The sequence below is a fragment of the Pleurodeles waltl genome, chromosome 4_1 (genome assembly GCF_031143425.1).
Source record: "Pleurodeles waltl isolate 20211129_DDA chromosome 4_1, aPleWal1.hap1.20221129, whole genome shotgun sequence".
NCBI lineage: Eukaryota > Metazoa > Chordata > Amphibia > Caudata > Salamandridae > Pleurodeles > Pleurodeles waltl.
The window spans coordinates 365,084,644-365,110,136 of record NC_090442.1 but is presented as its reverse complement, the minus strand read 5'-3'; the positions used below and the strand labels follow the sequence as shown (position 1 = coordinate 365,110,136).

General features: G+C 43.3%; 1 protein-coding gene across 1 annotated transcript in view; it reads right to left on the bottom strand.

The window, feature by feature from the left end:
- The window catches only part of LOC138287751 (solute carrier organic anion transporter family member 1A2-like), a 770,793-nt gene extending 749,234 nt beyond the window's left edge, over positions 1–21,559 (bottom strand). The window contains exon 1 of the mRNA XM_069228524.1: positions 21,424–21,559. Within this exon, the coding sequence (XP_069084625.1) occupies positions 21,424–21,523 (100 nt within the window). The 5' untranslated portion in view covers positions 21,524–21,559. The remainder of the gene's footprint in view (positions 1–21,423) is intronic.
- Between the last annotated feature and the right edge of the window lie 3,934 nt (positions 21,560–25,493).

The following is a 25,493-nucleotide window of genomic DNA, read 5'->3' as shown; positions in this document are numbered from 1 at the left end:
CATGCAATAACACAGTATAACACCACAAAAATATATCATACAGTGTTTAGACAAATATAGAATATTTATCTGGTTAAATGCGGGTAAAAAGTACACGTTGAAATATCACTTTAGGGAATGATAAAAAGAGTCTTTAATCTTTTAAAAAGCAACAAGTGTCTATTGCAAGCACAAAGTACCTGGTTTGCATCTAATTTATCTGCAAGGGGCCTCAGAGGAGGAGATGTGTGGAAAACAGGGAGGTGTACGTTGGTTTCTCCAGGTGCACACAGATGATGCGTCGATATTTTTCATGCGACCAGGTCCGTGCGATTTCCAGCGCAAAGACTTGGATCCTCTTTAGGTAGTGGTGTTTTTGGATGCCTCGGGGGCGATGCGGAGAAATCCTGTGCGTGCAGGATGAAGTCACAGGAGGTGCATCGATCTGGTGGGTGATGTGGGGAAATTTCTGTTGAGTGGCAGGCGCTGCGTCGATTCTTCTCCCAGGAAGTCAGGCTGTGTTGTTTCGGTTCAGCTATGCGTCGATCCAGTGGGCCGTGTGTCGTAGTTATGGTCGCAATACTGGTGCTGCGTCGATCTCCTCTTGGGGAGCCGGGCTGCGTCGTTCCATTTCGGTGTGCAGTGATTTTCTCACCGCAATGCATGCTATGCGTAGTTTCTGGCAGGCTGTGTATCTAATTTTTGCCACACAAGGAGTTATTTGCAGGATGAAGTCTTTTGGCCCTGAGACTTCAAGGAACAGGAGGCAAGCTCTATCCAAGCCCTTGGAGAGCACTTCTCGGCATAGCCGGAGGGCAGCAAGGTAGCAGGGCAACAGCAGGGCAGCAGTCCTTTGCAGAAAAGCAGTCAGGTGAGTCCTTTGGGCAGCCAGGCAGTTCATCTTGGCAGATTGCAGGTTCTGGTTCAGAGTTTCTTCACCAGTGGTATATTGTCCAGAAGTGTCTAAATTGGTAGGTCAGAGGTGCTGTTTAAATACCCAAATGTGCCTTTGAAGTGGGGGAGACTTCAAAGAGTGGCTTAGAAGTGCACAAGGTCCCATTTCAGTTCCATCCTGTCTGTCAGGGTCCCAGTAGGCGGTGTGGCAGTCCATTGTGTGAAGGCAGGCCACTGTCCTTTGACATGTTAGTGTCAGGGCCTCCACCCTCCCAGCCCAGGAAGACCCATTCAGTATACAGATGTGTGCAGGTGTGACTGAGCATCCTGTGTTTGGGGTTATCTGAGTGAAATGCACAAGGGAGCTGTCAACTAACCCAGCCAGACGTGGATTGTAAGGCACAGAAGGTTTTAAGTGCAGAGAAATGCTCACTTTCTACAAGTGGCATTTCTAAAATAGTAATATTAAATCCAACTTCACCAGTCAGCAGGATTTTGTATTACCATTATGGCCATACCTAATATGACCTGGTTACTCCTTTCAGATCAGAGTCTACCACTCACACAGTATATGAGGGTAGCCCTAATGTTAGCCTATGAAAGTATCAGGCCTCACAGCAGTGTAAAAATGAATTTAGGAATTTTACACTACCAGGACATATAAACTACACAGGTAGATGTCCTGCCTTTTACCTAAATAGCACCCTGCCCTTCGGGTTACCTAGGGCCTACTTTAGGGGTGAATTATATGTGGAAACGGAGGAGTTTTTAAGGCTTGGCAAGTACTTTTAAATGTCAAGTCGAGTTGGCAGTGAAACTGTACACAGAGGCCTTGCAATGGCATGGGTATAGGGCTACTTATGTTGGTGGCACAATCAGTGCTGCAGGACCACTAGTAGCATTTAATCTACAGGCGCTGGGTATATGTAGTGCACATTACTGGGGTCTTACAAGTAGATTAAATAATCCAATTGGGTATGAACCAATGTCACCATGTTTTAAGGGAAAGAGCATATGCACTTTAGCACTGGTTAGCAGAGTCCTAAAACCCGCAAAAACAGTGTCCAAAAAGTGGTGGGAGGCAGGCAAAAAGTTAGGGGTGACCATCTTAAGACTGTCAGGTCTAACATTTTCATATACTTTTTTTCTTTCTGAAAATACCTTTTTGCTTTTTTAACAACCGCCTTTTTTTCACGTGGTCACTTCCATTATTTTGTTGATTTTTATTGCTGTTTTTTTAACTCTGCAAACTGAGGCTTCACTCTCTAGGCACTAGTGATTGTGCTGCGATGCACAAAACGTGTTAAAATTTGCTAACTCCTAAGTGGAATATTTAAACTCCCAGTAAGGCCATGTTATATGGGGCAGGAAAAATGTCAATGGCATGGAAAAGTTAAATGTCACTTGTGGACTGCAGCACATGAAATATGTCTTCAGGCCTACCTGTATATTACGACTATTTTTTTTTTTGGGGATAGTAAAAATAGCAAGATAGCTAGGATAATAATTGTCATCTTCAAACAATTTTTCAAACTTTATTTTTTATATATATATATATATTATAAAATTAAGACACATGCTTTCTTTTCCAATGAGATGTCATCATGGATTTAGCCACTAGTATGGAGACAAAGAACTGATGTTTTAGGTATATTTGTATAAAAGTGACCAAAACGTATTAGTGTGGAATCCTGGGGTAGGGAAACTTGCAGTTTAGAATTGATACCTACACAATTCTTCCCATTATTTCAAAGCGCCTGGACAAAATACAGCTGAACGCATCAATTGCTCTCTGCACCCTTGTGCAAAAATGTAAGTGTTCGATAAATTAGCAATTTGGCAAAAATGGGATGCGTTTAGAATCAGCCGCATGAATGGCATCAAAGTTTATTTGATTAATTGTCCTCCATGCATCAGGGGTTAATGTAATGTGTGCTTCATTTACCCATCTTCATGCTATTTTAGAAATCTGATCCGTAGATTTATTTTCGAATAATGCTGTGTACCATTTCCGCAACACTGGCTCTTGATCATTTTCACTCGTTACAGAACAACTCACCTCCTAAGTGGCTAGTGTTGTGATCAACATTCTGGGTATGCGATATTATCTTGGTGAAGGATCACTAAATCCAACTTTCCTGATTCGGAAATTTCTCCGCAATTGTGGAACAATGTTTCTATCTCGAGTCAGGGCCGAGATCAGATATTTGGCAAGCCATGATTGTGCCACTTCATTATTTGTCTATCGGAGAGCAATCTCTGCCCTAATAACGAGACCAGGTCGGAAAATCGTGTATCTGTATTAATCAATGAGCGTGAGAAGTATTTAAAGAACTGTTCTTTTCTTGTGAAAAAACATACCAGTGTCTTATATCTTGGTTTCTTTGGAGATTTAGGCATTTGCAAAATAATATTCCTTGACGTATCTAGCATGAGTAAGAGCAAATTGCTTGCAACACAATTTTTTGAGACAGAGAAGTAATATATGTTCAAGTATGTTAAGGCTAGTCCGGCTTCGTTTATAGGATTATAAAATATGGAGCTATACCCTGGGGGCCTTATTCTTCCATATGAAGCAAGGGAACATACTTTGGCCCATATTTATACTTTTTGACGCACAACTGCGCCAACGCAGTTGTGCGTCAAAACTTTTACCGCCGCCTAACGCCATTCCAAAGCACCATGCGGGCGCCTTATTTATTGAATGACGTTAGCCGGCGCTGCGGACTGGTGTGCGTCAAAAAAAATTACTCACACCAGGCAGCGCCGGCGTAGGGGAAAATGGAGCTTGGGCGTCAAAAAATGGGGCAAGTCAGGTCTGAGGCAAAATTCAGGCCTCAATCCGATTTGCGTCATTTTTTATGACGCCCAACCCCCATTGAAATGACTCCTGTCTTAGCAAAGACAGGAGCCATGCCCCTTTGCCCAATGGCCATGCCCAGGGGACTTATGTCCCCTGGGCATGGTCATTGGGCGTAGTGGGATGTAGGGGGGCAGAAATCAGGCCCCCCCATGCCACAAAAAAAAAATGAAAAAAAAAAACTTACCTGCACTTACCTTAACTTCCCTGGGATGGGTCCCTCCATCCTTGGGTGTCCTCCTGGGGTGGGCAAGGGTGGCAGGGGGTGTCCCTGGGGGCATGGGAGGGCACCTCTGGGCTCCTTCGGCGCCCACAGGTCCCTTAAAGCCTGCCCTGACCCAGGCGTTAAAAAACGGCGCCCATCAGGCTGGGCGCCGTTTTTTAAGGCCTGCCCCCTCCTGTGCGTCAAAATGACGTCACAGTATAAATAAGGCGCACAGGCCTTAAAGTCATTTTTTGGAAGGGAACGCCTACCTTGCATATAATTAACGCAAGGCAGGTTCCCCCTTCCAAAAAATGGCGCACATGGTGGAACTTTGACGCCCGCTGCGTCGGACGTCAAAGTATAAATATGGGGCAGAGTTTGCGCCGAATGTGCATCAAAAATTTGGAAGCACATTCGGCGCAAACAGAGTATAAATATGCCCCTTTCTATCTCTTTAGGAAACCTATTGTAAAAAATACACGGAGTAGCTGTAAACGGATAATTGAAAAAAGGTAGGACTCGATAGCTGAATTAATGCAACTTGACCCTATATGGGAAGGGTTCCCCATCGTGTAAATAGAGACTTAGCAAGGTGGGTATGTCATTTACTTTATATAGGTCTGTTAATTATGGTGCAAAAACACCCACAGATATTTTTGGGCTTATAATTATAAAGGCTAAAATAGAAAGTCTTCGGAGGTTTTAAACAGGAGAGTGTCAGTTTTGAAGTGAGTGATTTTGTATCCTCGTAATTCTAACACTATTTTTAATGTTTATTAATAATCAAATTTAGTGGGGAAGTCTGCAATTCAATGCATTTTTGGTAAAAAGTGACTTTTTAAAGGTTAGACTTTGTGCCTCATTACGAGTTTGGCGGTCTGATCGTCAGACCGCCATGTTGGTGGCCGCCAAAAGACCACTATGTTGGCGGTCTCACCGACCACCTTATTACGAGTTGAACAGCCAGGAATGCCAAAACACAGGCAAAAAAATGACACAGACAGGATTCTGGAGGGTGGGAAATAGGCTGTCCAGCCACCAATCTGCCCAGTGGCGTAACGTGGGGGTTGCAGGGGGGGCCGGCCGCACCGGGCGCAACATCTGGGGGGGGGCGCAAATTACTTGCCTTGCCCCGCACTCGCAGCTCTTAGGGGGCGCAAATTACTTGCCTTGCCCCGGGTGCTGACAACCCACGCTGCGCCACTGAATCTGCCAGCCAGTCAACCAACCATCTACTGTTTTACAACTCACAAATCACAATGGCGGTACATTCCTAGCAGGCTACAAAAGACGGCACGAACAGCAGTGGTCAGTGGTCACCACAGTAAATAAACAACACCACATTGAATGGATTCAAAAGTTACACCTGACACACATTTACACACCCGACACAGCTACAAACCACTTTAAAACACACCCCTTCACATGCCACAATCCTTTGCATCTACAACTTCACACTTAGAAGCCAGAGCCCAAAATCAAAGACACAGTACCATAGATTAGCCCCTCTCCAACTTTCACATAGCACTTATCCCACACCCACACAACACAACTACCGCACAATATAGCACCTCTACACATAATTTATTAAATGTCACCCCCTCACCACACAGCACCTATGCCCCATCATCCTTTTTTTGTGTTGTTTACCACCACCATGCCACTACAAAAACATCCCTGTTTCACAGACAATGAGTTAAGAATCATGGTGGATGGAATTTTGCAGTCCAGCAGACTACAAGTGTGAGGAAAATTGAAATGTGGCAACGAATAGTCAACAGGGTGAATTCTGTAAGCAGCTACCCGCTCACAAGGGATGACATCAGGAAGAGGTGGAACGACATCAGAGAGAAGGATGCGTTCCATGAAAGCCAGGCACCAGCTGGTGGTCCTCAAGACTGGTGGTGGTCCCCTACTTCCTCCCCACACAGTTCACATCATAAGAGGAGTAGGTCTTGGCCATTCTGCATCCCGTGGGCTTGACAGGAATACCTGGGGGAGTCGAGTTAGGAAAGTCACAACACCAATAATGCCACCAAAATGTATTGTCATGCATGATCACTGATCACCTTTTGCCATCTTAACAGTCAACCCACTCACCAACCCTGTGTCCAACTGTCGGAATACCCCTGTCTGGCTTCTTACCTGTGAAATGAACTCACCTGGGGGCACAGTATTTCTGTATGGTTTGGGTAGTACAAGGACTGACAGCACTACAACTCCCAGCAGGCACTCTCCTACTGTTAAATCCAGAGTAGTGTACCGTAGTGAAAATAGCCTTGCATGTAAACTAAACAATGGAGTATACTCACCTGAATGGTCCACAATTGTATAGTCTATGGGAATGACAGAACTGCTATGGACATTGCTAGTACAATACCACTAACACACAGCTAAAATTGTGTCCTCTGCTAAGCTGTCCCAACTACCTTTCATCACCCATAGAACTGTACTCATCTAGGGGGATCACAATTGTATAGTCTGTTGGCATAGGACAGCTATTGACAGGAATGCCAAGATGAGCTGCCAATGACATACCCCTCCCACACAGTTACAACTGTGTCCTCTGCTACTCTGTCCCTTCTACCTCCCATCACCTATTGGACTCTACTCACCTGGGGGGATCTCACATATATGCTTTGTGCTGTACTTGTTGTAACCTGTCACATATGGCCTGGTAGAATGATTACTCCAAATCTGATGGCCAGCTCAGTGTCGACATGACATTGTGCAGCTCTCTGTTAACTCAGCAAATATTGCTAACTGGGAGGTACCATAAAACATACAATGCTACACTGCTGCCAAGAAATGAGTCAATGAACAGACATCCAAGTGCCAAGATACTCTGACATCCTGTAGAAAGGTGACTTAAAAAGGAACCCGGTGTACCCCAAATGAGAGGTGTTCAAAATTGAAGGCAGGGGTCACTGTCACATAAGGGGATCAAGCAAATCCAAACTGTATGTGGCCCAAATAATATCTACCTGTTAACATTGGTGATACATTTCACAATATACCCTGTAAATATCTGCTCCACATCTTCAACAGGTCTGCTTGCCACTGGGACCATGGAAAGCACTCCTGAGACAGCCATTTCACTTCTGGATGAAGCCCTCAGTAAGGACAGCACTCCTGGATGTGTGGACATTGAGGACAGCTCTGGCCCATCTGAGCAAACTGGTCAGATGACAACTGTCAGCCTCATCCTGCCCACATCGACTCCTACCAGCCCCTTTGCATGTACATCTCAGGCAACCAGTTGCCCTCCAAACCTGTGTCCCAAGGACAGCAACAACCACCATGTGCATCCCAGTCCAGGTACCAGAGTCACAACTTGAAAACCCTGACAATGATGGACCTGTATGTGACACAAAGCATATCTACCTGTTAAACTTGGTGCTACATGTCACAATATAACCTGTAACCATCTGTTCCATGTCTTCAGCAGGTCTGCTTGCCACTGGGACCATGGAAAGCACTCCTAAAACAGCCATTTCCCCTTGGCTGAAGCCCTCAGTGAGGAGAGCATTCCTGGATGTGTGGATATTGAAGATGGCTCTGGCCCATCTGGGCAACCTGGTCAGATGACAACTGTCAGGCACATCGTGCCCACATCTACTCCTCCCAGCCCCTTAGCATGCACACCCCAGGAAACCGGTTGCTCCCAAACCTGCGTCCCAAAGACAGCAACAACCATCATGTGCCCCCCAGCCCAGGTACCGGAGTCACAACTCGAAAACCCTGACAATGGTGGACCTGGCACCAGTGGGCAATCTGTACCAAGGACGTAGGCATGTGGGGGATGGGTACAAGGGAGGGATGGTGTTGGCCAGCGGCATGAGGATATTAGGGATAGTTCTGGCCAGGACACATCTCCCAAGTCTTGGGCACCTACCAACAATCCCAATGTGTGATGGCCCAGTTACTTGCAATGATGGCGGAGATCAAGCAGCTGCAGAGGGACAACCACCAGGAAGTCATGCAACGGTGGGAGGTCCACAATGCCCACATGGTCTCCCTAACAGGGGTGCTGAGAGACATCAAAACAAACCTAAGCAGGGAACATCCACAACACCGGACCCCTTCCATTGGCCAAGTTACATAAGCCCCTTCAACGGCTATAGAACCCAGTGGAATGGAGGTCCTGTCAAGAGAAGGACATGCTTCATACACTCCTGACTGTGTAGCTGAAGAAACCCCCTGCAAGAGTGGGCATCCACCAAAAAACCCAGGAGGTGCAGATGGCAAGACAAAAACCACTGCCAGGAAGTAACCCATAACTGATAGATTCCCTTTCTTGTGCCTCAGATGCACCCTGTTGACTTTTCTACAACCACGTTCCACTTTTCCAGGATAGTAGGACACTGGACTTGGGACTTCAAATGTTATGACAGCTACTAAAATGATAACATCCACCATGACTGATCCCTTTGCTGTTTGAATATTATTTCTTTGCTCACAATCATCCTAATCTACTGCGCACATGTAAAAAAACACAACTAATACACAATCTACGTATGATAGTTATTTTCCATCTTTGTGAGTAGTTTAATCTGAAATATGCTCAAGATTAACTCATAAGAAGGAAATGTGAGGAGGAACATGTCACAGGTAGTGTCAAGCTAGGGATCACTACCAACACAATGAGACAAGTAGATAATAACGAATCTTAGTTTATTACACTGTGCAGCATATGGCTGGCCAAATGTCAGTACATTCATAGTCAAGTATGTCTAAACATTTGTTGCTTCTGCCTACTTGTCAGTAAGTAACATCACACTGACTACTGAAGTAAGGGATATGTCAGACTGTGTCCCTCCTTAAGCCTAACAGATTGGTGGAAATTGTCATCAGCTTAACTCTATCCCATGCCTACTAAATCAACCTACCTCATAATACAGACATAGAAGAGTACAACAGTCCCTAGTCAGAGAACCTTCCACCTACAATGATCATGCATCTTTAGGCATGTTACTCACCTAGGTCAGTGTTGACACACATGCATGGTGGCCTGCAATGAGGGAACACAATGACAGCTACATACAAGTCAATGAGGATCATTTTCAATACACTGTGAAGGTCGAATGAATGGATTGCTCAGCATTGCATGTGTCAGAAACACATGATCACACACATGACATGACACAAATAACATGGCAAACAGGTCTACTGTGTTGCACAGATCTTTGCCATCGCACTGTCCTGATGACCTTGGCATGGGACTCACACACCCAAAAAATATGTGACATGATGCCTGACCCCACACTATCCTACGGAGTCAGTGAAACTAAAGAACATCACATACTTACATTCATCAGGTGAAGTACTAATTGATGAGATCTACCCGCATGTCTCCACCTTCATCCTCATCAATGTCATCCTCAATTGGCATCTCTGAATTCTCACACAGTAGAACTGCTAGCTCCCCCTTATCTGGGATGTGTGGGATCTGTCACCTCAGGGCAAGGTTGAGAAGCATGCAGCAGGCCACAATGATCTGGCACACTTTAGCAGGTGAGTAGAGGAGGGCTCCACCAGACTTAACGATGCTGCAGAATCTTGCATTCAGGAGCCTAAAAGCCAATGAAGCGGACTTCCCCTGGCATAGTTGGGTTCCTCACTGGTGTGAACAACCAGGGACGGTTTAGGTAGGTAGAGTCCCCTGCAAGGAATTGTGACGTGTCCAAACATGAGTCCAAGGCATCATCACATTTGACAGCAGACATAGCATGCAAACACACATGGCATATGTAACGTACCAATCAGCCAGACCCACTCTGGGTACTGTTGTGTCATCAGCTGTGGGTTAGCGCTGTTCCGCATGGTGAGCATCATGGACTGAACCTGGGTACCATGCACATACTTGGACATTTATGGAGCGGAAGTTCTTTCTTTTCCGATAGACCTGTTCTTTGCCATGTGGGGGAACAAAGGCTACATGGGTACAATCAACTTCCACTACACATGGGATGTGTGCCAAACCATGGAACTCTGCTTTCACATGGGCAAAATCTTCATGTTGTGGAAATTAGATATAGCTGACCAGGTTTTTCAACATTGCAAAGAGTACATCCTTCAAGACCAGACTGAACATAGGCTGGGACATCAATGCAGTCAGGGCCACTGTATTTTGGAAGGAGCCTGTGGCTAGGAAATTCAGCACTGACATGACTTGAACAATGGGTGGTATGCTATTTGGCTGACTGATGGCAGACATCAGGTCTGGCTCCAACTAACGACAGACATCCTTGATTGTCTGCCTATCCAGGTGGTACATTTTTATGACATGTCTATTCTCCATGGTCTGCAAGTCTGCTAGTGGATGGTACACAGGAGGTTAACTGACTCTTCTCATTACAGGGTAACTATGTGACAGAAAATAAGAACGTATGTCTATCACTCATTGTGTCCCTTGCAAGTGACATGACATAGATCACATAAAGATTGTGACATGCCATTTGATACAGTGAAAAAATATATACAGCGCATACAAAAGGTAAAAGTGGCACATTAGTTACAGTCATCCCCTTGCCTCAATTAAGAGATTTATGTATAACCTGATATGTCTGCAAGACTATGTAATACTAACATCAAACAATGCCTGTGATTAAAAGCCCGAAAAACTATTTTGTCCTTGGCTGAGAGGGTAGTGACTATGCCAGCAAAGATCTCTGAAACTTAGCAGGACAACATGATTCTTCAATGAGGACAAAAATATATCTTTAGACAATGTCAGCACTGAAGATTACGCCGTAGAAATGTTTACCATATTGTGACGCATCAAAAATGAACTTTTCTGATATCAAAAGGCTTTAAAATGGCGACTCCCTGACTTGATACACTGGACAATAGGAAGTGACTGTGATCTCCGGCAGGTGTCGCATGGCGGATGCTACCACGGCGGACATTGCCACTGGATAACATTGCTGCCTGTGGTGGTCTTGGGCCAATGGCAGTGTCCTCCGGAGGTGACGGTCCCATATGTGGTGGACGTGACTGCCATCTCCTGTGCAATCTCTCACTTAACTCCTGACACTGCTGCCAGCAAGACCTCCACGACCTGAGCTGCTGTGTACTACCTCTGGGAGCAATCATGCTGCATCCTATAAGTGATAGGGCCCCTGCCTTCTCACCAGAAGAGCTGGAAAAGCTTGTGGAGGAGGTCCTACCTCTGTATAGACAGCTCTATGGTGCATCAGTGGTGCACGTAAGAGTACCATGTGCACATACGTTTCTGTACCTCTACTAAGCTTTGATTTAGTAAGCCTAGGCTTATGGGGAATATGTCAGAATGTGTCATTAAAGCCCTTTAGGTGTTTAAATGTTGGAGTTTCTGGGCATGTACCTATGTGAAGAGACAGGGTCACAGTCCTGAGACATTGTGGAGAGTGTGCAATGAGTTTTACCTGATCCACCTTCTGATTGTTGCATATGGTTAGCTGAGGTATCATGACATCCATCACATGGTAAATCCCATCATGAGATGTGCTTGATGTGTGGTCCTATGTGGTAACATGACAGTAGGAGGTGTTGATGCATGTTGTTTGCCAGTTTATCACCATACTTGTGCCCTTTCTGTATCTACACATACATCTATGCCCACATCTGGCATTGCTGTAGTGTTGTACTGAAACCAGCTAATGACACTCTATGGCCCTAAGCTCTGCACAATGACAGCCATTGACAATTGGCTATGGGATACATGAAGTATTGTGATGGATGTAACCTTTTGGGACATGGTATTATGTTGATTTGTGTGGTCTGCCTGCAGAGAAAGTTGCCTTTTCAATTGCCACTTCCTATAATTATAGCTTTTGCATTGCAAGTGTGAGCCTCTAGCCACAGCCGGCATCCATAAACAGCATGTGAAGGTTAAAACGCATGCCTCACTACTAAGGTTCATCAACTTGAGCCTGTGCCCAGTGTTTACCATTGTCATGGCATTGGGGGCATGTTGGAGAGCTGTGGCAGATGTGCTCATTACAATTATGACCTTTTGTGTTACATATCCTTGACGGGTCTCATGATCACATGTTGGCTTCTGAATCCAGCTCTCATACGTACTGTGCATGCTCCTAATTTGTTGGGCATTGAATTTCTGCAAACAGTGTGTTGTGAATTGATGATCCATGATATTTGACTCTGTGTTTTAGACATGATGTGGGACTTGTCCAATGCAAGGCTATGTGTATCTTACTTTGACATAGTTTTTGTGTGCACACGTGTTGGAAATATATTTCACAGTTTCTTCACTGACACAAAGACCCCTACTTCCTGAAGTAGCATGTGAGTGCATGAGTATGTCCATAGGTGCACACATGTAGAGGCTTGTATCTTTGTGTGTACAACATCTTTGTATGTTTTCCTGGCAATACGGACCTGTCTGTAGCCTGGCTGTGACCTGTGGGGACCATATGCAGCTTGTAATCGTCAGGGGTTGTGGATGTATGTGTGCAATGTTTGCTATTTGGTGAAGCCGTCGCTTGCCATTTTGTGTGATATGTTATGTTGTGTTCCTGGTCAATGTCATGTGGATTGCTCTTGTCACACAAAACACACTGCTCTACTAACTGGTCAGTGCAGGGGCTGAGCTGGTGGTTATGAGTGTTAGCAGTAATGTACCCCTATCCAATGTCTGCTGTGTGTCATAGGTGGACGGGATGGTCAAAACAGGTTGTTATTGACTTGTTGGACTGATTTGTGGTTAGCTCTGCCTGTTCGGAAGAAGGGAATTTGGTGTGCCATCGCCAAGAAGGTACGGACTGTGTGTATCCACAGCCGGCGGAACACCCACTGTCAGGCGAAGTCGGAGGACCTGAGACGCTTGGCCCATAAGATTGCAGAGGCACAGCTGGGGCTTTCCTCCCAAAGATGACGGGATGCTTGTTGGACCACGACCCCCCTAATGGCCCACATTTTGGCAGTGACCTACACTGAGTTAGATGGGCATTTGAGAGCAGCACAGCAGCCACCAGGGGGTAAGTACAGACCTAACTCATGTTTGACCCTTTACCAGGTGATTGAGTGAGGAACAGAATGCTAGCTCTGAAAATGTGGAGATCTTCTGCACTCACATTGGTATACATGGGTCATGTACTGGCAACAGGTGTGCACATTCATTTTAGTTTGGGACATGGTACTCAACTATGGGAACCTCTCAGTCCTTCATCAGAATAGAGCACATATGACTGTGTTTTGTGTTCCAGTAATCTGCTTTTACTACCCTGGTGGGTGTTAGTTCACACCAACAGATCACTCCTCCCTAATGTCACAGTAGGAAGTTGGGAGGTTATTGCTCTCTATCCATTGCTACGTATCAGAGGGTATGTCTATGTGTGATTTTAAATCAGGCAGGGGCAAGTCATCTCCAGTGTGTGTTGGTTTCTAATGTGTGACAGCATTGTGTGATGCAGTGGTGTCCATCAAACATGTCACATGACTTACATAGCTGTCATCTTCACACCTGTTGCATGGTAATTCCCCTACGTAAGTGAGGAATGTACATTGACGTGTGATGTCCTGCTAGAGTTGACAAAATGCATGTTGGATACCAGTGTGCCTGTGCTACATTTTAACTGGGACACATATGTTGGTATCAGATGTAAGCATGTGACAGCCATACTAATATCCTGATGGAGAAAGTTGTCACATTTTTGTCCATGGGATACTTTTGTAGGTATGATACATAAGCAATGGTTGTCCACTCACAGCTATGGCCAGGACAGTACTGTGCCAACATCATGTGCATTCTGAAAACAAAATTCATGCCTCACTGTTGGAATTTGTCATGCCTATCTGCTAGAGTTATGAAGAATTTGACACATGAGGCCAGAATGTTTGGGAACTTCATGTTTGAAGACAAATATATTTGGGGCAGTTGTGCTAGTTCAGATACACCTCTGTGTAGGTTGGTAAGTGTGAACTGATTACCTTAAAACATCTTGTAAGTATAATTTCCAATCAGGAAGATATAGGCATATGGAGTATGATGTCTCTAGACTCACAATTTAAAATCACAACTTATGGTGAAGTCAGATTTTAAATTGTAAGTCTGAAAATGCACTGTTAGAAAGTTGTCATTTTCTTACTTTAACCATTCTGTGCCTCTGACTGCCTCTGAATATACGTGGGGGGTGTTGACAGTTAGGCTCTATACCAGGCTGCCAGAGGGTGAGCACAGGTTTAGTTAGGGAGTGTAACCGGCCTATCCTGACTGTTAGAAAGTTAGCATTTTCTTACTGTAACCAATCTGTGCCTCTGATTGTTTCAGTTTATACGTCAGGGGGTGCTGACAGTTATGCTCTGTACCAAGCTACCAGAGGGTGAGCACAGGTTAATTTAGGGGGTGTAACTGACCCACCCTGACTAGGACTGTGTTGTCTACTTAGACAAGGTGCAAACCTCTGCCAACTAGAGTCTCAATTTCTAACAAGTGCTACATTACTCACAGCTCATCAGACCACATTTTTACCTGAGGACGAAGATAAAAGGACTGGAGAAGCTTTTATGCAATTTATGGTAGGTTTGGCAACCAGATGTCAGATGTGGCCATCAGATTGTAGTGAAAGATATGTTATGCCATGAGTGCCCAGCAGATGCCACAGGGTGTCACCTCATCCTATGAGGGGCCACTGGATGTCAAGTGCTTTAACTCTAGTCTATGGCTTCCCATTCTAGATGTCAAGGCATAAGCAAGTGGTGAATATGAGATGTGAAGGTTTGCCACCAGAAGTTTTGGTTGGTCACCAGAACAGGTTGCCCATCAGATGTCAGCGATGTCCACTCTATGCCTAGGATGCCAGTGTTAAGGCATACATGGATTTATGCCAGGCAGCCCATCTTATAAAAAGATCACTACCAGATGATCCCAATGACAAACAGCCCTATAAACACAATCACACTAACATATATTCTTTCACTTGGTCGCGTAAATACATGCATACATACATACATGTGAATGCATAACAATAGCCAACAGTAACACACGCTTTCTCAAATTCTTGTCAGGAGTAAGAACGAGGCACTGAGTTCTTTGTCTGCTGACATGAGGCAAGATGGAGAGAGAGGCGAACTCTCCATCCCCACTAAACCTCCTTGAATACACATTACTGGGTATTTCTGAGGGATCAAGGAGATGGAAAGCTCGGCACTGTCAAGCATCATGCTCACCTCAAGCAGTGAGGCAGGAAGGGTGCAGCATAAGGACAGAAGTAAGATGATTGGCATCTTCTTCTGCAACTCCCTTCTAGATATTTACTTCCTCTCATCAATGGCTGAGCTAGGCAGGCTTAACCAAAGAGGGAATAGAACACAAAAGTAGGAGACCTCTGCCCCTTCTGATTTGGACTCTATACATAACCTTTAGTATTTGTAAATCTGATGCCCCTCTTTCATATTCTATCAGTTTAGTGACTGAATGACAGTGGCGATCCGAAAGAAAGTTACATCTTCTTTCCAGTAATCACTAATGGGACAACCATAACTACTAAATATACACCTTCACACTGTAAATAGTGTCTCACACTAGCATCCAGAAAAGTATGAGAGCAACCTCTGGAAAGGACATTTGCCAATTAATAATTTCCAGTCAGAAACATATATGTGTTGAAGAATAAAATGTCTTTAATTTAGAGGTCAATTTAGGAACATCTTCCAAACATACATGCACACCATACCACCCTTCAGACTATAATATTTGACTGAATGTGATGTACATTTAAAAACAAGGTCTGAATCACTAAGTCAGTCTAGGTAACAGCAGACAGTGCTGAGATTAAAGTGGCTTGTGAAAACGGAAGTTGTAATTGTGATTTTTTTGTTCCCTACAATATTTTGCCCTACCTATGAAAGTAAATATTTACTAAGCCTACTTTGATCTAAAGCGAGGTGACAGAAGTGCATTCTGGAGAATTTGAACATTGCAAATGCCGTGAATTAATGGAAAACGAAAACTGAGAAACCCCTTTGGAGGAAATGAAATCATGGAAATTTTAAGGAGACACGATTTTAAGAAAGTGCAAAAAATGTAAAGTTAAAAGCATTCTTTCAAAGGAAATTAAATTTTAAGGAAAAATCCAAATTTACATTAAATCTGGGTGGAGTTTAAGACTAGTGTGAAGTTTGAGTAATGTTTAGGGTGATGAGGGCTTTTTAGGGGTCGGAAAAAATTGAGGTTCAGGCATAGAAAGAGGTTTGTTGGGTTCATAAATGGGTTGAGTGTAGGGATGGTGAATGACTTTTAGGGTTCACAGATGAGTGATATTTAGCTGTGTGAGGTGCTTTTAGTTTTCAGGGATAGGTAACGTCTAAGGGTGTTAAGAGGTTTTAGGGTTAAAGGATGGGGGAGTTTAGGGATTTTGAGGGTTTTATTGGTTCAAGTATGGGTAGCGGCTGGGGTTAGTAAAGATTTTATGGGGTTCAGGATGGGATGAAGTTTAGGATGGTTTGGAATTTTGAGGATTGGGGGAAGGGTGGGGTTTAGATGTGAAAAGGAGGTTCTAGAGTTCAGTAGAATAGGGTGAAGAGAAGTTCTTATAGGTCATGTATGGCTGGTGTTTAAGGAGGTGTGACAGTTTATAGGGTTTAGGGTTGGGTGGAGTGTGGGTGTGCTGAGGTGTTTTAAGATTATAGGATGGGTGGGCTGCAGGCATAGAAAGGGGAGGGGTCAGAAATGGATATATTTAGGGGGTATGAATGTATTTATGTTTCAAGGATGATAGAATTTTGGGTTGGTAAGGGCTTTTAGGCATCAGGGATGACTGTACCTTAAGTGTGGTGAAGGAGTTTAGGGGACAGGTTTTGATGATGTGTAGGGATTGTGAGGGGTTGGTGATGGATGGTGTTTATGGGTAATGATTGGTCAGCAAACTAAAGGCATCCAAAGTAATTGTTTACCGTGTAAAAATTATAAATATGAAATATTGCCCCTGAAGTAAAGCACTGAAATAAATATTGCAGTCAAAACTGTTTCTGAAAGCAAGATCTGCAACCATAGCATTCACACTCAAAAAATAAGCATTCCAAAGCATATTTTAACCAAAAAGACTTTCTATTAATTGGTTTATATGAATAAGTAAATGCCCTTTATTCTGTCTGCAAATTTCCAATAAACAGTTAAGATAAAAATTGTTCCTCTGTAATCATATTCCATTAAATAGTTTTTCTACGAGATCATCTACAACCGAGATTTACTAGGTTGAACTGGCACAATAGGTAAAAAGTCAGAATTTTATAAAGATGAAGTTTCAAACTATTTGTAGAGGGAAAAGCAACATTTGATGCACAGAATTTCTCAGTTTGAATGTGTGGTTAAATCAAATATTTAATATATATTTTTTAAAACAATCCTTACTACTAGACTAAATGATTTTGAAGATAGATTGAGCTTGTATTCCAATGCGAGATGAAGGAATGACAGGTATGAATTCACCAGAAAGTATGTTCTCTGAAAAGCTATGGAACACTCTTCTTTTGAGTGCAGTACTCAAGATGGGTTTTACAATAACAAAAAGAAGTAGTTAACAACGTCTGCAGGAGTTCTAAAATCAGGCTTAACTGTAACTGCTTTATCTTATTGGATATACCTTTTTAAAATGAAAAAATGTGATTCACATGTGTTTAAGGTTGACATTTTCAACATGCAGGTAATTACATTAAACTAATGTTTCAAGGGGAATGGATCCTCCTGAAAAAATGCACATTTTTTATATCTCCTGTGGAGAGGAATCTACCCATATACTCCCCCACACACAAATCAGGAGGCGATCAGGGTTTTTTTCCCATTCTTTTCTAGGATGAGGCTTGGTTGGGAGAGTTGTTGGGAGTGCCCACAAATGTGCATGTTTGTGGGTGCTCTCAAACTTCCAAGGCAAACCATGCCATAGAATGCTCCCTTCCCACCCCTTGAGTGGGATTTACTACTGCGGATTTCTCTGCACATGTAGAGGAGAAATCCACAGTAGTGAATGCATTACACCTGCCAGGAATCCCTCGGTGAATTCCTTGCAGGCATAAATGTATTTTCAGCAGTAAACAAATATTTATGACAGAAAATGTCTTTGAGAATAGGCCCCATTGTCACAATAGCACAACCCAAAACAGAAATGAGATGAACATAAATCACAGAACAGTGAAATATTCCACTTACTTTCCCATCAGCAAATGGGGCAATGCTGTCAAACAGCACCCCAAAGACATAACTAGGCATCCAAAAGCAATTATTCTTGGCCTGTGTAACTTTGCTCCAAAGTAGCTGACAAATGCAATCACCAACAGATTTCCTTCAATGTTTTGAAGATATTTGAAGAGAAAGAGGGACAGAGACAGAGAGAAAAAGCATAATGGTTACTTTAGTAATGCAGAGATTTACAAACACCCAAGTAATAGTGCTGTTCCACCACAGCTCTGAGTACTATTCATATTTTATTATACGCACACTAATATATGTTTTCTTACATACACCCAACTTAGATTTGAAGTACTGCATTCCATTTCACAGATTTATTCATCTGAATATTGTAGGAATTGTTCTATTCAATAAAAATGGTACCCCACGTGTGAGGCTGAGCCTAGCACCTGCAAAAGAAATGGATCAAACTGGGAACCATGCAAAGACAAATACGGTTCCTAGTTGGATTGGTTACTCTTCAGGGACAGGAAGGGTACTGTTTTTGTCAGAAGTGTGGGAATGACAGGTAGTAGAAATGCTATGGATCCCCACAGATTCTGGATGTTTCTATCTTCTAACTGTGAGGAAAATGCATAATTTTAGCCAGCATTTGAGGCTTTCATTGCATAAATGGTAGGAAAGCATAGTGGGAGCCATGCAAGTCACGTCACCTTGGGCAATGCCTCAGTTTAGTACAGATCCCTATCTGCCAGCAGACCCTGAGGCAGAATATTGCAACCATTCAGCATGGCAAGTGAGAGGAAATTGGGGATTATCCCCACTGTGCTGGCCCATATGCCAAAAAATATGCCCACAACAGGCCAAAGTACCTCTTGCTTGCCATAAGATATACAGTAGACTGCAGCCAGGCTAAAAGACTATAGAGAGTTCAGTTATGGAGGAAAGGGCTGATGACTGGCCAGCTAGCCCCACCCCTATATCTTTCCTAAAACAAATATATAGTTATAGCTCTGCTGTCTATTGAGGTTTCTTCCCCCAAGGGGAGATTCCTCACGATCTAATCAGTCACAAAGGAAGTGAGAAAGTCTGTATAATGTTAAGGGGGGCCATGACCAAATAAAGGGTGGACCTCACCAAAACTTCTTTTTTTGCTTCATCTAGACGGCTGTGTACCACCGGGGGTGGTTTAGAATGGGGGCATACCCTCCTATCCTATTTTCCCTCTGAGGATCAGAAACACTATATTATCTTAGGTGAGTAAGGGGTGGACTGACCCACCAACCTGAAAAAAGAAATGTCTGAGATCTAGTAGGCCTTCAAACCCCCTGGCCGGCACATTGGGGTCAACCCATTATATGCTCCCAGGGGGGAGCAGAAAGACTGGATGTCACTTTTGGGAGGGGGCATGGCTCGATGCCAGGTTAGACCACTGCTACGTCTTTGGTTTTGAAATATCTGGTGTCTAATGGGTTCCCCCCAGAGGGATAGGTTGGGGGTAAAGCCTTTATTGCCTGGCACAGGGGAAATCACAGGCCCTTGCACAAAGGGCCACTTTGACTACAAAAAAATGAATGCCTGGTGTCTTGTAGAGCTGGATCCCCACTTGGAATCACCCTCTGAGGGCAATCCCCAAGCAGAGATACACTAAGGGAGAGAGCACTGTAAAGTGGACACTGCCATCTTTCCAGCACTGCCTCACCAGCAGAGATTGGTGCTCTTGGGCACACTTATGGCCCCCAACACCAATCAAAAGTGAAAGTAGACTGCGTCACTACAGTCTACTTTCATTATGTTTTTCTGTGATGTTTGCGCACTGTACACACTGGGTTTACAGCAAAAAAAAAAAAAAAAACTCTGGACATGAGAGCAGCTGTTCCTGAAGTTTTATTGTCACTTTGTTTTTTTAAAAGAAAATGCTTTTTTTTTTTTTTTACTAATAACTTATTTTCTTTTCCAGTTCGGAAGTGATCTGAATGTTAGACTATCAGAGAGAGAAATCAGAGCTGTGCTCTGATATGTGACCCACACTGACTGTACTGAAAAATTCAATAGTATACTGTATTTCTGATCAAGTGTATTCATTGGAAAATGAAGAAAGGCAATTTTAGAGAAATGTGGGTTGGAAGGTAGGTGCACCAAATCAACAATGAAGTTAAAGAAGAAAAGAAGGCAATACAACAATAAGATGTATTTGAAAGGATGAACCTTTGAAATAAAAAAATGCTACAGTGATGAAGTTTAAGACTCATTCTGAGATGTGCAGTAGGGTATTGGGTATAGTGAGCAGCAGTCCTCAGTTAGCAGTAGGCATTTGGGGTAAAATCAATGTTCTGAAGAATGTTCAAAACCAACTTGGATAATCTCAGTTGTTTGTTGAGTATTTCATTTATGGTTTATTTTTCCTGCTTGTATTATAAAGTGGTCAAGCATGTAGCCACGTCCAGTAGTACAAGCTCAAAAATTGCTACCTTTACTATGATGTATGAGTTGCTTTAGCATTAACCAAACCCACCAGGGAAACATAGTGCTTTACACACTGGCAAATTATTCCATGGGAATTATTCTGATGAGTACCCTTCAGATGGAAGCATAAGGTAAATTTTATAGAGCAGATTAAAGGAAGTAAATTGTGACAGTAGGTAGGACGTATGTGAACAGTAGTGATATATCGATTTATATTCTTGGAGTAATTGTGACTTCATTAGAAGTAATTGGATTTTGCTTGAAGATGTTTGCATCACAAATACATGGGATTCAATTTCAAAGTAATCTCAGCCATAAACTCTTAAATGGATCGCAGATTTGTAGAAATTAGGGTATAGGCCTGAGGTCAAACTTGGTTTTATAGATTTTTTTTTTTTTGTGACCTACTCATTAGCTGGTTGCAAGTTCCATGTAGTGATATGTTTTGTTATACTTAGTGACTGACGCAGGCAAAGGGTTCATCAAGCTCAGCAATACTACCAAGAATTGCTATTGTGAATGCACTTTTACTGTGTTGGCACCATCTGATGTTAAAACAGTATTAGTGTAGCAAATGTGGTTTTTCTTCATCTAGGCTCCAAATTGGAGGGGTATTCTCAGTAAGAAATTGTTAAAACAGGAAATCAAAAGACAACATTTTTGGTTTGCCATGAGCAATTTTGATTTTTATGCTTCTATCCTGGGAACTTTTAAAAGGATCTTGAGTCTGTTGTTCCCTCTGCCATCTCAAAAGTTAAAATAGCCATAATATACAGCGTAAAATCATTGTACTACATGCACACACCACAAACACACACATGTACACCCACCACCCCAAAACCTATTGTAGATCCAAATGTGAGTCATATAAAAGTTGTACAATTAAATAATTACCAATTTCAAAGCTTCCATCAATTAGTCCAACAAGAGATGAAGGGATATTAAATCTTCTCTCCAACTGTGTGATCATATTTTTTGCATAAACTCCTGCCATTGCTTTTGTCAAATAGGCATACGAAAGGGCCAGAAGGAAAACCTAGAAAATAGGAAAATAAGTTACACAACACAGTCATACTGATTTGAGACATCATCAGTCAGTAGTGTAAAATTAAGATATATGGGCATATTTAAGAGCCCCTAGTGCCAATGGAGCGTCACAAATACAGTGCAGTACATAGTGATGCTCCGGAGCGACTATGCTCTGCACGATATTTTCAAGGTGGCATTAAGCCACTTTTTGCGGCTTAACGCCACCTTGTAAACACGGTCCCTTTACATGCAGCACTTTGCGTGAAAGGGGCATTCAGTGGGGTTTGCTGTGGGTGTGCCACAGAAACACACAATGCAAATTTGACGCTGGCTCAGATTTACAAGTTTTCGTAAACCTGAGGCAGCGCCAAAATCTTACACCACCCCAGGGGTGGGGTTAGCAGGGTGCAATGTTGAGAAATGCTTTAATTTCTCCTCGGTTTTTGCTCTTTCTATGTGTGCTGCATTATGCAGCACACATAGAAAGAGCAAATCGTAATTTAAGATTGTTTTTGTGCAGAAAGGTGTTCCTTAGTGCACAAAAACAATCTTCCCCTCAATGCAGCCATCCTTGCACAATGATGTAAGGGTTCCTGCGTTGGAGCATAGCAGCAAATTCAGCGGCGGCGCAGGGGGAAACACAGGGGTATTCTATTGAATACGGCGCATCCCTGCATTGTGAAAATGAAAATGTATGACGCTGCCAACACATGGTAATACATGGTGTGCTGGAAAATAAATATGACACATATAAGAGTGAATGTGATATGTGCAAAAATAAATATGATACCCGGCAGAATGAATCTGATTTGTACCAGAACAAATATGAAACATGGCAGAATTAATATGCTACTTAGTGATTAACTTGAATAACACACACTCTGAATTAAAATTAAAGAAATATGCCAAAAGGAATATGACGAGTTGAAATTAATATTACAGATTGAAATGAATATCAGTTACAGCAGTAAATATATTGTAATTGGAAAAGAATATATTGTACATAGAAAATAAGATCTGATACCTTAAAATGCACATTACATATGTTGCAATGACAGAAATCACATTGACATTACTATTACTGAGATTGGAATGAATTTGAGATACACAGAAATTAATATGAAATGATTTAAAATGAGTATGACTTGTGATGAAATTAATATCAGCCCCATTCAAATGAATTTGAAATGGCTTAAAATGAATATGACCAACAATGAAATTCTCATGACATTCCTCAAAATGAATATGCATGCGTTGAAATTAATATGATACATACTGAAATAGATATGACATAGGTTAAAGTGATTATGATGCATTTTAAAATTCATATGACAATTGTTAATACGATTATGACATCCTTTAAAACAAATATAACATTGATTGAAAGGTATATGACACATTTTAAGATGAAATTGATATGTACTAATATGAATATGAGCTTCAATGAAACAAATTTGATATGAATTTGAACTGAATATGAGTAACGTTGAAATGAACATTATATTAGAATACGCCTTGCATTGAAAGTCATACCATACACATTGGAATGAATATTATGGCCCTCATTATGGCAATGGCAATAAGTCCCGCTTACCGCCATGCTGACGGCCGCCAACATACCGCCGCGGTGGCAGATATTCCTTCACTATATTATAACACACACCAATCCGACAGAATACTGCCACATACACAAATCCGCCAGACCAAAGGTCAGTGATAAAGTGGCGGTCCCAAAACCCATACCGTTACCCCAACAAAACAATGCCCATCACATTATGACCCTTGAATCACCACAGCGGACATTCAGCGGTGGTAAACCATTGGCGGTACATACAGCTGCGCTCAGAATGGACACCCACATACAAAACAACACCACATTGGCATACACGAAAAATACACACCTGACAACCATACACACACCACACCCACACACCACTATAAAACACACACCCACATTCCCCACAACCCTTTACAAACAACAAATACTGCCAGGAGACTGAGACAATAAGCACAGAGACAACTAGACACACACACCACTTACACCCATACACCACTCACGCACTCCACAACACACCCTCACCAGCACACATCACTCACGCAGCACCCATGGCACCCCAAGGGCACCCTCGTTTCAATGAGGAGTTAAGGTTCATGGTGGAGGAAATTGTCAGGGCAGAGCCACAGCTCTTTGGAGCACAGGTACAGCAGATATCAATAGCAAGGGAGATGGAGCTATGGCAGAGAATCATGGACAGGGTCAATGCAGTGGGACAGTACCCAAGAACAAGGGACGACATTCAGAAGAGGTGGAACAACCTACGGGGGAAGGTACGTTCCATGGCAGCAAGACACCAGCTTGCCATACAGAAGACTAGCGGTGGACCCCCACCTCCTCCCCACAGGTCACAGCGTGGGAGGAGCAAGTACTGGCAATACCGCATCCCGAGGGACTTGCTGGAGTAGCCAGAGGACTGGACACTGGTAAGTCAACATTTACTACTTATCACCCCTGTTGGACCTGGCTTTTTGACAGGGTCATCCCCAAACTTTTTGCCTCCTTCCTCCTTTTTTTTCTGACCTGTTGTTGTTGGCTTTTGAACTCTGGGCACTTTACCACTGCTAACCAGTGCTAAAGTGCATATGCTCTCTGTGTAAATTGTACTGTTGATTGGTTTATCCACGATTGGCTATTTGATTTACTGGTAAGACCCTAGTAGAGTGCACTATATGTGCCTAGGGCCTGTAGATTAAATGCTACTAGTGGGCCTGCAGCACTGGTTGTGCCACCCACTTAAGTAGCCCCTTAACCTTGTCTCAGGCCTGCCATTGCAAGGCCTGTGTGTGCAGTTTCACTGCCACTTCGACTTGGCATTTAAAAGTACTTGCCAAGCCTAAAACTCCCCTTTTTCTACTTATAAGTCACCCCTAATGTGTGCCCTAGGTAACCCCTAGAGCAGGGTGCTGTGTGGGTAAAAGGCAGGACATGTACCTGTGTAGTTTATATGTCCTGGTAGTGTCAAACTCCTAAATGTGTTTTTACACTACTGTGAAGCCTGCTCCCTTCATAGGCTAACATTGGGGCTGCCCTCATACATTGTTGAAGTGGCAGCTGCTGATCTGAAAGGAGCAGGAAGGTCCTATTTAGTATAGCCAGAATGGTAATACAAGGTCCTGATGACTGGTGAAGTTGGATGTAATATTACTATTCTAGAAATGACACTACTAGAAAGTGAGCATTTCTTTGCACTTAAATCTTTCTGTGCCTTACAATCCACGTCTGGCTAGGTTTAGTTGACAGCTTCTTGTGCATTCACTCAGACACACCCCAAACACAGGGTACTCAGCCTCACTTGCATACATCTGCATTTTGAATGGGTCTTCCTGGGCTGGGAGGGTGGAGGGCCTGCCCTCACACAAAGGACTGCCACACCCCCTACTGGGACCCTGGTAGACAGGATTGAACTGAAAGGAGACCTGGTGCATTTCTTAGCCACTCTTTGAAGTCACCCCCACTTCAAAGGCACAATTTAGTATAAAACAGGGCCTCTGCCCTACCTCATCAGACACTTGCTGGAGAAGAAACCTGAACCAAAACCCGCATCCTGCCAAGAAGAACTGCGTGACTGCTCAAAGGACTCACCTGTCTGCTTTCTACAAAGGACTGCTGCCTTGCTGTTGGTCTGCTGCCTTGCTGAACTCTTGTATGGCTGCAAAAGTGCACTCCAAGGGCTTGGATAGAGCTTGCCTACTGTTCCCTGAAGTCTCAGGACCAAAAAGACTTCTCTTTTTCATTTGGACTCCTCGTGCGCTGAAAGTTTTGACGCACAGCTTGCTCCGCTGTGAGAAAATCGCTGCACACCGATCCAGAAAGACGCTGCTCGACGCGACACCTGCGGTGCGACCGGAACTTCGACGCATGGCCTTGCATGGACAAC